The sequence below is a fragment of the Melozone crissalis genome, unplaced genomic scaffold (assembly GCF_028551555.1).
Source record: "Melozone crissalis strain CALT ecotype California unplaced genomic scaffold, PUWL_Pcris_2 ptg000035l_1, whole genome shotgun sequence".
Taxonomy (NCBI): Eukaryota; Metazoa; Chordata; class Aves; order Passeriformes; family Passerellidae; genus Melozone; species Melozone crissalis.
The window spans coordinates 10359965-10376379 of record NW_026535813.1 but is presented as its reverse complement, the minus strand read 5'-3'; the positions used below and the strand labels follow the sequence as shown (position 1 = coordinate 10376379).

The 16415-nt window shown below is 39.8% G+C and overlaps 1 protein-coding gene across 3 annotated transcripts in view; it reads right to left on the bottom strand.

Moving 5' to 3' along the window:
* The window catches only part of LOC128941430 (ubiquitin-associated protein 2-like), a 189180-nt gene extending 175289 nt beyond the window's left edge, over positions 1-13891 (bottom strand). For all 3 annotated transcript variants that reach the window (XM_054283193.1, XM_054283190.1, XM_054283192.1), the window contains exons 1-5: positions 13793-13891; positions 8507-8584; positions 7531-7641; positions 3274-3427; positions 104-181 (exon numbers count right to left, since the gene is read on the bottom strand). In XM_054283193.1, coding sequence (XP_054139168.1) covers positions 104-181; positions 3274-3427; positions 7531-7641; positions 8507-8584; positions 13793-13891 — 520 coding nt within the window. The remainder of the gene's footprint in view (positions 1-103; positions 182-3273; positions 3428-7530; positions 7642-8506; positions 8585-13792) is intronic.
* Between the last annotated feature and the right edge of the window lie 2524 nt (positions 13892-16415).

Below are 16415 nucleotides of genomic sequence, written 5' to 3'. Positions count from 1 at the left end.
CAACAAATGCTTCAAAAGAAGTGTTTAAAGAAATAAATGGGAGAGTTCGTTTTCAGGATATGAAATCGTTGGTGCCAGTCCTGCACCAATACTACCATCTCACCTCTCCCACGGCTTCGTTTCCCCTGGTCTGAAGGCCCGTCTCCTTGACTGTTGTCCACTCCATTCTCTTCAGCTCCGACTGTGGAGAGAGGACAGCTTTAGACACTCATGCATGAAACAGTATAGCCATCTGCTTAACCTAAACCTCAAAAAAAAGGGCAAGATTTTCAAGTGGGCTGGTTAACAGATATCAGTCAGTCCTGTTCTTCTGCAGCCTAGCTACAAGCAAGTTATGTTTACTTTGCGCTAAACCATTAGGAAGCAAAACATCTAAGAGGAAAATGCCCTTCAGCAGACACATTTCTGTTGGGTTGGGGTTTTGGAGGAAGGGAGAAAGGCAGTGTTTTGCAGCCTACACTATTAATTATGGCCTCACCTCTTTTAACAAGGTAGGAAAAAAAGCTGTCTCATACTATGCTTCCTCAATAACAGGCTATGTGGCAACAGTGAAAGAATAAGGAACAATCAAGAACACCAACTCTTTTGTCTGCCTATACCATATACCTGTACAGCCAGGGAAACTTAAAACAACTCTCCTTTGTATTTAAATCAGAAGGATAACAACCAGGTGAAGGTGAGGCATTAGAAAAGCACACTGCACCTTAACTATTTCACTGAAAACTCCTGAGGAAATACTCCAAAAGATGTCTGGCTCCTTGAAGGAAAAAAAAAAAAAGACTGAGAACTTAAAACACTGTTGAGATTTTGTACTGCACAACTTTTCCTAATGGCAGCAACAGAACCAATAATGCTTGCAGTGGAAGGAGATATCAAGACTTTGTAACAACCTGAAACAAATCTTTAATTCCATTTTGCAAAAAGAGACAAGCAGCACCAGCCCTTCACTTTAATTTTGATGGATTTGAATTCAATTTTTCTAAGCATAGCTGCAAGTTTTATTACTATTTTTTCCTAACTTTGACATTATTTTACAAAGATTCACAATGTCTTCACTGGCACAATATTTGAAGATATTACAATAATTAAAAGAATTTACTAATATTATTTTTTTCCTGCTTTTAAGTCAAAAGCTAAACATATTTTTTCATTGGTGTTTCTCTGCTCATCTATCAGTGTGTATGGCCCTTACAGGCAATTTATATAGCTTTGATACTGCTGATAAAACTTAAATAGAAAAAAGCAATGCGCATCCAATGGTGATCTAATGTGATGCTACCTAACTTGGAAACATCAGTTTGCTTTTGTACCATGTATTTTTGCACCTGTATAAGCTGTAGAAAAATTTTAAACATTTCAACCCACAAAGAACTTTCTGTGTTGTATAAACTCACATTTGGTTGGCTTATGAGTAACATATGCTAAAGAGTAATAATGATCCCAGTCTTGTCATTCCCCTTTATAAAAAGATGAGAACATCTTCAGGTTCTCCAACTCATAAAAGGAAATATAATCAAAACTGGACAATTTTTTCATTAAAAGAAAAAAAGGTGTATCAGCTGTGCAGCAACATGCTTCTCAAGCAGTTTTACAGAGTCAATTCTAAAACTTAAAAAAGAACAGCAATTTGTATAAGATCAATCAATCAAAAAAGGACAGAAATTTAAATTTAGTGTCTCTGAATAAACACAGACCATCTCAAACCCAAGTCTGTCCTGGTTTGAAAAGGAAGTGAGTTTTTTGGGATGCTGTGGTCAAACCAATAGGTGCTCAGATTTGAATATTAGCACCTGGTGTGGCCACTGAGGACATGGATACGCCTCTGAGAACACAGGGGGTTAAAAGCAGGGAACTCCCAGGGGGAAGCTCTCTTGGGTTCCAGTCCCTGAAGGAGGTCAGACCTCCCCTGCCTGGCTGCGGGCTGGGCAGGGGAGGGGAAGCCACGCAGCCGGGTGAGGTAGGCCAGGGCCTTGGAGAGAGAAGGGAGGTGAAGGCCCCTGCAGGATGGAAGGGTGGAGGAGCACCAAGAGGCATTGGGCAGCCACCCCACCCTTCCGCCAGGAGAGAGAGAGAGGGAGAGCTGGTGTCTGTGCCTGTGCCACCTTGAAATTTGATAGCATGGCCAGCCAAGAAGAAGGGGGGGGGGTGGTGCAATGAGAAGGTGCCCGGCTGCTGTGGGAGTTCTGGACAGGCAGAGCCTGAGATTTTTAACCCTTTTCTTGGATGATGGAAACCTTACAAATGCTGATCCTCCTGGAGTTGAATGAGAAGACAGACAGAGATGAGATAAGAGGAAATGGGCCACAAGAGAAGTTGAGAAGAATCTTGGGTGGGCGGAGGTGATGGAGTGGCCTTTGGCTGGACTTTTCTTGTATAGCCATGGACAGAACCATTTTTCCTGTGACAGAGAGACTGCATTTAGGGGGGAGGCAATGGCTTGGAGCCAAGAGACTGCACTGATGTTATGTGAAGGAGTGCGTGAACAGAGACAATGGGTGAGGAGGGTGGTGGTGCCCTCCGTCTTCAGGGAAGAAGAAGATCTCTGTTCTCGAGACGCCTCGGCCCCAGGGGGTGAAATTTGGGGGGCCAGGTGTCCCAAAAGTGAGAGACTGCTTTTTTTTGGAACTGGGCAAAGCATCCTTAAAAGGGAAAACCCTAGAAGCAGCTCTGGTCCATGCGCAGTGGTGAGAGCACTGGACATGGAAGGAAGATGTCACAATGGCAAATGTTCTCCGGGCGGTGCCACATGTGACATGGAAACACAAGAGGTCTCAACTGTGTTTCCAGGGGAAGCCTATGGTACAAGAAGGACTCCCTCTCCTTGATGAACTGAGAATTGATTATCTGAAGGGTGGTGATGGACTGAGAGTTGGTGATCTGAGGGGTGGATGTATTGGAAATTTGGTGGGGGGAGGAGGAATGTTTTTTGGAAGGTTTTCATTCCGAGTTCTGTGTGTGTTTCTCTTTATGTATAGTTGTAGGTTAATAGAGTTTTCTCTTCTTTATTTCTAAGTTGGAGCCTGCTTTGCTCTATTCCTGGTCACATCTCACAGCAGACACCAGAGAGGATATATTTTTATGGGGGCACTGGCATTGCGCCAGCGTCAAACCGTGACATAGTCACAGACAGATCGAGCATACCTGTTGCATAGATGATCCCTTCAGTGCTGAGCTATAGGTCGGACACATTTTACTCCATTAAGCATTTGCTCTTAACTCAACCATGCTGCAAAAAAAGCATCTGAATCTTTAAAAATGAACCCAAATACATACACTCTCGGCCACGGCTGCCTCCTCTTCCCCATCTGTTGGAACTTCCCCATCCACGGCTCATTTCTCTGTCCCCTCGTTTCTCTCTGTTCTCTTTGTTTTCCAAACCTTCTTTTCCAAGGTTTTTCTTCTTTCCCCCTACAGTCTCCCAAGAAGTCTATTTGGATAGAATAGAATTAGATACAAAAGTCAAAAAGGAAGAAACAGCTCTCAATGTATGCTTCTACCTCACATCCCTCCAGTTTATGGGAAAAAAACAGCCATACATACATATTACACTGATACAAATGGAAACATAAGTTGTATTTTCTGAAAGAAATGAAAAAGAAACACGTTTTAAAAGATGGATTTTCTTATGAAATGTGAGAATCCCAAATATTTCTGGCTATAATGGACTTTTACTAGTTCAAGGAAGCCTAGATATGACCTCAACACAGAAAATCTGCAAAGCAAGCAACAGTTTCCCTCTCAACTACCTCCATAAATCTAGCAAGGGAGCATGTACAGAGCTATTCTTTTCTCCAAAGGAAACAAAAAAATGTTTATAAGTATCATTGAACAACAGACAGTAAGTACGTGGCCAGGGGGAACTGCTATGCAGATGTACTAGAATTCAAGCACCAAGAGACAGAATGGCAAAACAATAACTTAGGAAAACTGGAGCTTTGGCTTTAATACGAAATTCCACCTTTAAAATAAATTCAGGGATCATATCAGCTCTATAGAAATTGAAAATAAAACAACTAAAACACTCATCAAGAATAGCACATAAACTCATATTATGCAATTGCACAGTTAGTCTATTGAGCTGTTAGCTGCAAAACAAAGAAGAAAAGTATTACGTGCAAACCATTAAGATGGCAGAGAGGTTTACGTACACGCCCCCATCTCTAGGAGCTTTTTGTCTAGGTAAGGTATTTGAGAGGTAAAATTGCACATGCAAATGAGATGGCATCAACCATAAAGCACTACAAAAAGCCATGACCTCTGACAGGCACCTGCATTCAACAAAAAAGGTTGGCTATCAATAGTTTCAGGTTCTGTCCTATCTCTTCTCAATTCAGACAACAGCAACTCAGCAGCCCTCACAAGGTAGGCAATGATCAGATAGTCCAAGATGCCTAGAATTGAGGAAACTAATTCTACTGAGAAAGCAGGTAACAAAGCAGTTTATAAATATTAACTCAATGTTTCAGTATCTCCTTTGAGACAATAAGTACAACAATAGTTTTGGTTTTGGTTTTTTTTTTTTTACATGATATAGGTGAGAAAGAAGGCTGAAATCACTTTTCAATTTCATCCCCAGTATAGAAGACGATATTGCCATAAACCAACTTAGGTGAAGCACAGACAGCACAGATTAAAAGTACAAAATTATGTGTTTGAGCAACGCCACATTATTTGTGAGGCAGAAAACTGTTTCCCCCAGTAACTATCACATGGCTTCATCTGCCATAGCCTGTGTAACTGTATTATGTACTAAAATACTCCTAAAACTTTAGTTATTTCACAGGAGAAAAAAACCCAACCGGCACTGACAAATCAAGAACCAAATCCATACATTTCAGAACGCACGACTATTTTACTGATGGGCATGATGCCAAAAATCTTGAACCATTGCAAGAAATACCCAAAACTGGGTGAGACTGCAAAGTTGAAGAGGAAGCAGCCTCTCCTTAGTAAGGTTTTTCATGACTTAGGAAGGATCAATAAAATGATGACTCTAAAAGCATCGGATCCATGCTTTCCCACAGTATAATTCTGAGGAAAGCCTCAAAAAGTTGGGCATGTCCTTTCAGATACAGTATGATGCTACCTCTGGACATGGGAATCCATCACAGACTATGGAATCTGTCTCCTTTTGCAATCAATTAGCGCCCTTACAATTTCAGCTAAGGATGCCTGAGGCAACCCTAATGACAGCTGTGGGCCTGACCTTCAAAAATATGTAACAGAAACTGCCTTGCTGGCCTGGTCTTAGATGGAAAGAAGAATAATCTGAAAGGTCCCCTTTGTTCTATCTTAAAAGGCTTAGGAAGTAACACATGGTCAGACATAAAATGGATCTTATGACTGTAGGAAGTTAAATTAATAGAAGTCTTGGGCAAAGAAGCATGCCCTTCTCAACTCTCATCCACAAGCCTCTGTCTGTCCAAAGATAGACTGACACAACTGTTGCAAGTGAAGTCTTCATAAAGACTAACAGTCACAAAGCATAAAGCCTTAAATATTACAGCATTTGAAAAAAGACAAAACTGGCAAAGTACCAAGAAGTTATAAATGGACATTCTAGCTATCACTCTTTCTTTTAATTCCTCAATTTGGATAGACATGTCTTCTTCCAAATGAGGTAAAAAAGCCTTCCAGTGCATCAAAGCAGTGAAACTAAAAAAAAAGATATTTGGGAATCTGCATTCAGAACTAGTACCACCTCTGCTTCCAACCTTACATCAAATCCACAGTTAAAGTGTTCTAGAGTATAACAGCCTTCAAGTTGGAGGCCCACAAATTTGCATTAAGTTTATTTACATTCTGATGAGAACCCCTTCTAATTAATACTCCTTCCTTCTTAAGTCCTTCAAATTGTCTGTATTTGTTTGAGTTGCATTTTGTCTAAAAAGTGCAGTGGGTTCAGAGGGACTTGTCAAAAGAACAATATATGGATATGCTGCTTCTAATTGATAAATGAGTTCAGAAAGTTTCTTCCATGCCATCATCACTTATAAAAATTTGCTAAAGTACAGAAGCATTTAAAATTCTCTCAGTCAGAAAACTATTTTCAACTAGAAAATGGCAAATATGAGAAGTACAAAAGAACACAAAACCAGCATATTACCAACACAGATTTAATAATGAGATGCTCTCTTCTATTTCCAACTTGACAGTTTGTTCAGCATTATCTATTTCTGTGTTTTAGATTACCTCAACACTGATAAATGAAAAGGGAATAGGAAAGAAAGTCCTCTCAGTCAGAACAGTATGTGTTCTAGATTTAAGGTGTCTGGGGGTGGGTTTCCTCATTAACAATAAGACAGACCACACGTCCTGACAAATCACAGGAAATACGGAATGTTCAGCATTAAGAACGGAAGTCCAGGTTTCTTTGCCAATTTAGATGAGATGGAATCTAGCTTACTGTCTTGGACAAACTAAGAAGTCCCTCCAGCAAAAGCTTGAGCTGCAGCAAGACATTTTCCTGGTATCTCTTGGGATAGAAAATTGCTGTGTAACATTCTAAACAATATTATTTGTTGTTATATACACATCGTTTAGTCTCCTCTATCTGGTTTTCAATGAAGTTATGCAAATGAACAACAGTGAAAGGATACTTGTATCCTCTTTTGCCATTCATAGTGCTGTCAATGCAACTTTCAGATGTGGAAACCTCCTCCAAATTCAATACTGACAACGCAAACCTACATAAGCTGCACAACTTGAAATATTTACATGCACTTTAGGTTTATAAAGACTATCCTTTGAGGCAAACAGACTCGAGTCTCATGGTTGAGAGGTGCTACTGATGCTTTAAGTTTTAGCCTTCATATTTTTTAGATTCTCTACTGCCTTAGTGTGTGACTCTGAACTTCATATAAAGTGTTAGTAACTTGTCCTCACAGTTTAGTTTGACAAAACAATCCTTTTCCAGCCTGAGAACCAAGGACACTGTTGCAGCTTCAGGCCCAAAAAAGTATAAACAACAGCAAACTGAGGAGAGCAATCAGGGAGAATGTGACTTCATAACCTGAAGCTGCAATTGGACAATTAACCCCAATGTGTAAATGGACCAAAACTTATAAAAGTGTGAAAACTCACAACCGGTTGTCCAAATTGCGTAGAGCCACAGCCAGGCTCTTGTACTGCCCATGGTGTATCCTTTTAAGGCCTTTTAATAAATACTTACTTTATTCCTTTAACACTGTCTAGCCTCTGTTCCAGGTAGCCTCTCTAGGCATCACTACAAACATTGGAGCAAAAAAACAGGCCTGTGTCTGACAGAGCAATGATTTCTGCTGCAGAGTTAAAATTATTGTATGTAAATGAAAACCAAAAGATTCTGCAAGAAATCAGCTAAACACCTACAACATTTTCAAGGTTCAGCCTAGTCTAAGGTATGCATGCAGCAGAAAAGCTGTCCTGGTCTCCATTTCCTCCAAAAGAATTTGGAGGCATGGAAATTGAAAGCTTCCAAAATGTGACTTTCCCAATCACTTCTAAGAAGTAGAAACAAAAAACCAGCTTAATAGGAAAGTAAAACCTTACCGTGTCTGAACTTCCTTCCAGCAATATGTTAATTGCTCTGTTCATGTCCCCATTACAATCATGTAGTGCCACTATGCACTCATCCTGGTTTTTCCCCGTCACTTCCATAAGCTGGCAGTAAGAGTCAGACATGTTAAAATATTCAAATTATCTTTGTAAAAATAAGAGTTAGTATCACCACAGATTCAAAAAAACACGCATAAGCTACTGTGTCAGAGCAAACTAAATTCCTAAATAAAGGTAAACACAAATTAAATTATAATCACGAAAGCACACTCTCACTTTTTTTTTCCCCTTTGACTTTATGCTTGGAGATTTCCTATGCAGAACTTCATTCTTGTCCTTCCCACCAGCACAGCTACAGGCATTATTGATGAGGGTATTATGGCTTCAGGAAGTACAAAACTTCACTTCTGGCACATCACCAAAACAAGTTTATAACAACAAAAAGCACTTAATGCTTCAGAGGAGGTTTTAAAAAGGAAAAGTCAATAAACCTGCATACACAGCTCTGGGAGGTCAAATTATTTTTTAAAATAATACCTCAATTTACCTTTAAGCTATGATTCTATGGTTTTTACTTTTCCTGAAAAACAACCACTATATTGGCAAACTCAGTTTACACAGATTACATTTTTCCCATGTGTGTGTACACATGAACAACCTAAATGCATTCTTTATTCTGACAATTATTCAATTGTGACCATACTAAAGAGATATAGTCTGGAAGAGATCAGCACAGATGAGTTCTGGCTTAAAGGCCAAAGGAAAATACACCAATATAACCATACAGTCATAGTTATATTACCACACAATTTCTTGAAAACAGACTTTACAGGGCAACAGGAGCAACTTTTTCTAGTTAAATTTCTATCCCTGTGAAAAAAGCTTCATCTAATCAGAAACATGCTCTACCTCCAAAACACAAGTCAGCATTGTTACAGGGCATAAAAACTCTGTATCATAAGAAACATACTTGTTTCACTTTATCTTCAAAATCTGTGTCATTCTTATCATAGATCATCTGAGCAAGGCGAATCTGTTCTGCTGTTGCCTGAAAAACAAACATCAAATAAAGTACACAAAATTTAACTATTTTTTTAAAAGTATCTCCTAGTTATCTCAATCACAGAATACACAGAGTTGGAAGGGACCCACAAGGATCATCAAAGTCCAGCTCCTGGCCCTGCACAGGACACCCCAACAATCCCACCCTGTGCCTGAGAGCATTGTCCATACCCTCCTCGAGCTCTGACAGCCTTGGGCCATGACCATTTCCTGGGAAATCAGTTCAGTGCTCAACCACCCTCTGGAGGAAGAATCTTTTCTTGATATCCAGCCTAGCCCTCCCCTGACACAACATCAGGCCTGTCACTGGTCACTAGTGTCACTTTATTTTTTTTCTCTCAAGATTCTCAAAAAGAATATACACAACAAGCACAGCTGTGCTACAGGGAAGGGATTAACATCTCTATACCCATTTTACAGTTAAAAAGTTAGCTAGAACAGAAGCAATTTCAACATATTCTAATGTGTTTGAACCACAGTTAAAGCTCACCACATAGACAAGACAACCATATAATAGAATTTACCACAGAAGCTTACACTTTATATTTCTTTTATTTAATATCTACCACTCCAGAGATCGTTTTATCATAACAAATTGACAATGGTATTTCTAAATTTACCAAATCTCTGATGATCCCTGTTCACATCACCTTCCACACCTCTCCCAATAACCACCTGACTGTAGTTTTATGAGCACGAGACTGAGTCATGCCTCAAGATTCTGCTCATGAACAGCTGAACTTCCTTTTTTATAACTGAATACTAGTCTCTGAAAATTGCTAAAAAATCTTGCTCTTGACAAAATATTTGGTGCTTTTGTAACATTTCTGGACAACAAATCCATGCCGGCAACTTCTCCAAAAACTGAAAGACTAAAATGGATGGATGCAGTAAAGAGCCATAAACCCAAATAGGCTATGGCTACCCTAAAGAGAAAACTACTCAAAAACATTAATGGCACATCATACAGGCTGCTCTTCATAGTGCAGCATCTGCAGCCTACTTAACTGTATTCCCATGAAAATACCAAAGATAACTGTATGCTACATGAACTTGGACCTCATTTGATTTCTGCCCAAACAGAAGAGGCTACTATCTCATGCTAGAGAAGGCTGATACTGAAGTGAGCCAGGACCCAAAATGCAAGTTGATGTACTGCAGACTTCGTTATTGAGAAGGGGACCACATTATCCCCCAAAATTCTTGACAGAAAGGATTCATCCTAGGCAGTCTCACTTCACAGGATACTCACATGAAATTCTGTACCTCATGAGTTCAGACTTAAAAAGTCTCAAACTGGTTCACTTCTGGAGTTTACTACAAATGCAAGCTTTAGACAAGATCACCAAGCATAAATCCTGAGTCTAAAAAATTATTCCACCATAAAACACCAGCTGCTTATTGGCTGAGAAGTTACTGCAGCTGTCCCAATTCCTTGAGGGAAGTAATATTTGCTATGCTCAGAGTCAATGTTCCAAGACAATCAGCATTTGTAACTGTCCTAGGTGACCTAGATGACCCAAAAAACCTCATGTATTTCCTATCTTCTCCATGCCAACCTGCCCAAGATTATTAGTCTCTTTAAGACCTGACAACCCAGGAAGCGGAACTTGTGTGTTTTACCCCAAATCAGGGAAAGGAGGGGGGGTGAGTCCTTTTAAAAAACAGAGAATGCACACCAATGAGCCCTCTTGTTCTCTCTGGGCTCCCAAAGGGGTTGCCTTGGGCAGGTCTCCCAGTCACAACCCACAAAGCTGCATTTCGCAATCCAAAGCTACTTCAGAGCAGATTTTGAAACACCTTTGCTACTGCTGCCTGCTGTTTCATGAGGAGGGGTTGGGATCCTTTCTTTATGAGTTTTTCAGCTGCTACTCCAGTTCCAGCCACCTGACATTTGCCAAGGAGGAGTCAGACCCATTCTCCACAAGTTTTCCAGCTGTTGCTCCAGTTCTAGCCATGCCAAGGAGGGAAGTTTCTTCCAGTGTTTCAGCAACATTGAAGCCTTTTGGACAAAAGTAGGGTTTTTTCCCAGGTTTTGCTTTGTCCCTGTCCCCTGTCAGTTGTTGTTTGAGGGAGAAAGGAGTTGTGGATCAGCAGACTCAGTTGCTGTGTTGATTTTCCTTTGTTTTCTCTCTCTGCCAGTGGTCCAGAGAAGGGGGCTTTTCCGCCATCTTGTCTTTGTCCTCTAGGCCACATGGGCTCCTACAGCTGCCATCATCTTGGGAGGAGGGGGCTTCTCCACCATCTTGTTTTCTTTGTTCCCAGGGGGACAAGGTGACTCAGCACCTTTGTATCTAGTGGTTATTGCTGTTTTTTTCTTTTTAATAAACTGTTATTTTTTTCACTTATATCTTCTCACATTTATTTCTCCTTATTGGTGAAAGAGGAGTGATTAAAACTATGAGAAGGTAACTCATTGTGGAGTCTCCACCCCATATAATTGCCTTAAACTAAGACAGTAACAGAGTTAAAGACTCTGCACTACTTCACATTTTCAAAGTGTCACACTGACAGGCTGACAGCTTCATATGCCAATCAGTAACAAAAGAGGAGAGCCTGCTCTGGAATTCCCTGTGCCAGCCCTGGTGCTGCCCTCCACAAAAGCTTCCCAGATCAGCACGGTACTCTGTGTAAAGGAGCTTACTCTTTGTATCTACTGAGAGCTCAGCAGAGAGCAGAAATAAAAGGTCTGCTGGTTTCAGAAATTAAGTCCTGATGATCGATCTTCTTGCTCCGACTTCAGCCTCCTCATGCTCACAGCAACTTTTTAGCTAGTGAAGAGATTTTCTTTAAAGATATCCAGAATATAAACATTCAATGTAATTTCTATAAAGACATGATGGGATATTTGACCAGAAACAGGAAACCAATGAGATTCATTTCTTCTGTAAACCAACCTTTTTCAAGTCTGTGTCAGAAGACAAAAATATACAAACTTTATAATACTATCAAATGAGCAACCATATCTTTCTTTAGCTTTCCTGTGTAAGGAGAAAGCTTAGAAACACAAGCAGGTGCAATATCACTAACATTTATGCCAGTGGATTGCACACAGATAGAATTGAAGATTCAGAAGAAAAAAAAAAAACTCAACAAAACCCCACAAGATGTGTTTACTATACAAACACCAAATTAATGTCACAAAAAGTCTTGCTTTTTTTCCCCAGTGAATGTTTCTTCTTCATTTTTAAGGCACCATTGTTAGAAATGTCATTGTAGTATCCTATAAAACAGTATAATTAGGTTTTAATTGCAACTAAGAAAATGGTAGCATCTTAAGACAGCTAGAACTTCACTCAACCTTACAAGATACATTATCTTTGCAGTATAACAGAGTGAAGGAAATTTTTAACAACTTTGAACTACCAGAAAACAGAAGTACACAAAACACAATGTAACAGTAATAGGCCCAGATCTTAAAATAAAATAGTATATTTATTATCCCGAAACAATGAAAATGAACTGTGATGTAATTTCTAAAATAACTTAAATTATGTTCAATGTGACTATGACAATGAAACCTCCATTTGAGAAAGTAACATAATTCTACATTCAAAAAATGAATCAGTGGTAATTGAATAGTATCATCCCACGTTTCTGTTGATCTGTAAAGCATAAGGAGGGAGGTTCATCTGATCTAAACAATAAAAATATACAGTGCACTAAAACATGTCTGCTGTATATTAAATAATCATCTTTTCCACTGAAATGACCAAACCTATATCTATTAGGCAAGAGGTAGAATAAGTGGGGAAAAAAATGCAGAAAAAGGTCTAAGACTTAATGCTTAAAATCAATGAATCACATCAGTTGCAAAAATACCCTAGTGATAGTGCAGTCTCCCACTGAGAGCATGCTCCATTAGAGAAGCTGCTTGAGGCCAGATGGAGATCCCACAACCTCTCTAATCCATGACAGTGTCTGTGGTAAACAATTTTTTTTCCCATTTAACAGCTGGAATTTCCAGTGTTCCAACTCGTGCCATTGTCTCTGAGGCTGGCTTCACCTTTTTTATACCCTTTCATGAGGTATCTGAATAGAAGACAACCTGGCCTTGTCTTCTTAGGGATGAACAAATCCAGTTTCCTCAGTCACCACTCATTCATCCTGTGCTCCAGCCTCTCAACCATCTTCACAGCTCCTTACTGGGCTTGCTCCCATTTGCCAATGTCTGCCTTGCATTAGGGAACCCAAAACTGGGCAGAGTACTCCACTGTCTGGCAAACATCAAAAAAGGGGAAGCCATCACTTCTGTCAATCTGCTCATTATACTCCTGCATAGTTACTTGTTATAAAGCAAAACCAAATTCAACTTCATTTGTTGAAAGTCACTTTCTAAACCCACACATTAGCATGAATCACCACTATGCAAAGCACTGTAACACAAGGAGATAAGGGCTTGAGATCACATAATTAATATTGTACAGAGCAGAAGAGCCTCTCCATGTTAAAGATCAGTCTAGAAAATAAGACAATTTCCCAGGGGAGCACCTCTAGACTGAGAACTGAGGCAATTCTTGAATTTAATCAAATTTTGAAAAGTACCTGACAAAAGAATAATGAGTTGCCAGGAACAGAGACATTTTGCACTTTAACCCAAGCAAGCACACAACCTGAATATTCTGCTGCTGAGAACCAAGACAATGGGGTAAGAGCTTAATTTCCATCTTGCAGATACTCAAAATAACTTTAGTCTGCTAGTGGACAACCATCTTCATTTCACTTTGTGAAAGCACTGCACAAGAAGTTTAGAATTTTGTGACCTCTAAATATGCTGAACCATGCTGTAGAACACAACATGGATCTAACAAAGCTTTTCCCACCCACCCAAATTCCTCTATTGACCAGAAATTTTCTAGCATAATGAGGCTGGCATATGAAAGCTGAGCTCTGAAGACACTAAGGTAACAGGACAGAAATCCTGACAGGGATAGGCATAGAATTCCTCACTCATGGGAAATGTTGCTGAAGAACACAAAGCTCCTTCAGAGACAAGAATACAGGGACAACTTAATGTTGTGCTGGATAACTAAGCAATTAAAGCAAGATATCAAACAAACAGACTTTTCCAAATAGGACCATAGCCCCCCTGCCCCCCCCCCCCAATCTTTTCCCAGTTTTTACTGACTTGGGGAAGAAACAAATCGTTGCATGCTCACTTTCAACTCAAAGAAGATTATATAGCAGCACGTACCTGTACTACTTGTTTCTGTGGTTGTGTTGGCTGAGAGGTTGAAATTTGCATTTTGTCCCTAGTACCCCGGGTACGTTCACTGACCACCGAAGTCATCATATACAGTATATACAAAACAATGTATGTACAAAATAGAAAGTCTGAAAGGAAAAAAAGAGTTAAGGCAGGATACTGATCCCATACCCCAATAATATACAAATGTAGTAGATTGAACTCTTCCTGCCTTTACCACAAAGTCTATACAGACTCCTGAGAAAGCAGCTTCAATACACTATTTTTGGATTTATTGCAATCTTTACAGTAAAGGGGTAAATGAAGTGGATAAAAAGCATTTTTGTTAGCTGACTTTGGTCTGTCTAGATCTCTACTTCCAGACAACATCTGGATCTCACAGCTTTTCCCAGTTATTTAACATATAGACTTTTCTATCTGCTACTCTGCTGAAATTCCAGCTCCAGCTGGATCACTCCTTAGATTTCTTTAATATCTGCTGTCTTGTTTGGATGCCTAGAATTTACCTACTCATACCCACTCAGAATGCAAGCAGAAGTCACATTCACAACACAGGCCATTTCTTTCTTCCCTATCATTAAACTGCTTTCCTGCACACATACATGAAGTCATAGACAATGCCCACTCTACTTCCCACTCTCTCATTCTCTCTTATAGAAAAATTATGATCCTTACCTTGAAATACAGCCTTTGTAGCCAATATTTTTATGTTCTCCCTCCCACTTTAAGAAATTATTTACAAAACTACCTATTACCCTGCTTTAAACATACATTGGTTGTATGGCAACAAAAGAAAACAAAACTCAAACCACACACACCCACCAGTGCTATCCTATTTGTGGTAGTCAGCTTTCATTCTAATTCATTCTCTGTCATTACAATTACTTTGAAACAATAAATTTATTATTCCCCCTGTGTTTTTACAGCATCTGACACAAGGTTAATTGACAACCATGGCTTATAGTTACTATGATAACAGGAAACAGTCTTGTGACTGGTCAGGTCAGAGTTGATTGCCTGGTTGCTGTCCCATGACACTGGGAAGTAAAACTTGCAAATTTAGGGAACTAAAGACAACCTACAAGTGGTGTACCTGGGCAGGAGATGTGCAAACAAGCAGCAAAGTGCCTTTACTGCAGCCCAGAAGTACAAACGTGCCTCAATGTGGTATTTACATTCTCTGAACAGAGAGACATAATTCTCTCTCCCAGGATTTTCCTGGGGAAGGTAGTGAGAAGCTCAGAGAAGAGAAAACAATTCTTATGTCTACTTGCTGCTTCTGTTGTTTGGCACATATGGAATGTGTTATGGAGATTGCTTACCAAGAGTGATTTGTTACTTGGATTCTGCTGATAGTTGTTTAGATTGATTAGCCAATTGGGTCAAAGCTGTGTCATGACTGTCTCAGTCACAGGTTTTTCTTTAGTATCTTTTTAGTGTAATATCTTTTTAGTATAGTCTTAATAATAGTATTAGTGTAATATAATATAACTTAATAAAGCATTTGTTCAGCCTTCTGAATCATGGAGTCAGAGCACATTATTCCCTACAATGAGGATGCCCTAAATCGATACCTCAGCACACAACTTGTCAGGGCAGCAGCTTTGATGCAAGCTGCTCACTAGCATTCACAAGGAATGGGTACTCAACAAATAAAGTATCAATAAACTCATCACAATTTGAGCATAGCACAATAAGCAATAAAAAAAATAAAACCAGGCACCCTTATAGAGAACATGACAGAGAGCACTAGCCTCTCTGAAAAACAAGCTAATAACTTCACCTATGATAGTCTGGAGTTAGCCTACTGTGATTTACGATATGTTAATTCCACTGGGTCTCAATTTGTTGTTTAATCCAGGTTTGTTTTTCAGTATGAAAGGGTACTTTAAGGAAAAAGACATGCACGCAAATATTTGAAACTCCTGGGGGGATGAAGCAGCACAGGAAGATCAGCTTGCTGTGAAAAGAGCCCAAACAACCTGAATATAACAAGATCTTTAGAGAATGTCCTCATCTTGCTGACAGCAACTCATGAGCAGCACAATTTGGCAACAGGTCTGAAGCAAAAAAACAGTGATGGTAAGAGCCTCTTCCTGGCAGCAGTATGAACTTGCACTTGCTTCAGACAACTGTGGAAACACACCCGCAGTTTGACGGTCTCCATCAAGCCAACATGGGCATGTTATAATCCATTTCAGATGTAATAGTCATCTTAAAGCACAATTGGCAGTAGACACAACAACCAGCCCAACCCCAGCACAAGAAGCAGCTGAAGGGCCCTGCTCCACCACCAACAGTGCACTGACCAGGGCAACATTACACCTCCCTGGCATGGACATACCTTCACCACACCTACTTTAAAGTACCAAAGCAACAGGAAAGAGAAGGGCAGTTAGCAAGTGCCTTCGAATTACCATAGTAACTATAATTTTGAGCTTTAAGTGGGATATTACTAATAAGATAGGGATGTAGCAGGATGCTCTGTCTGGAGTGGGGGTAAAGCAACTTGAACAATACCTTATTTGCAAAGCTATCACTGGTGAATGGAGAAGGGGGGTCATGCAGCTTTTGGTGTTGAAGAAATCCTAAAGCCAGACTGACTCATCAA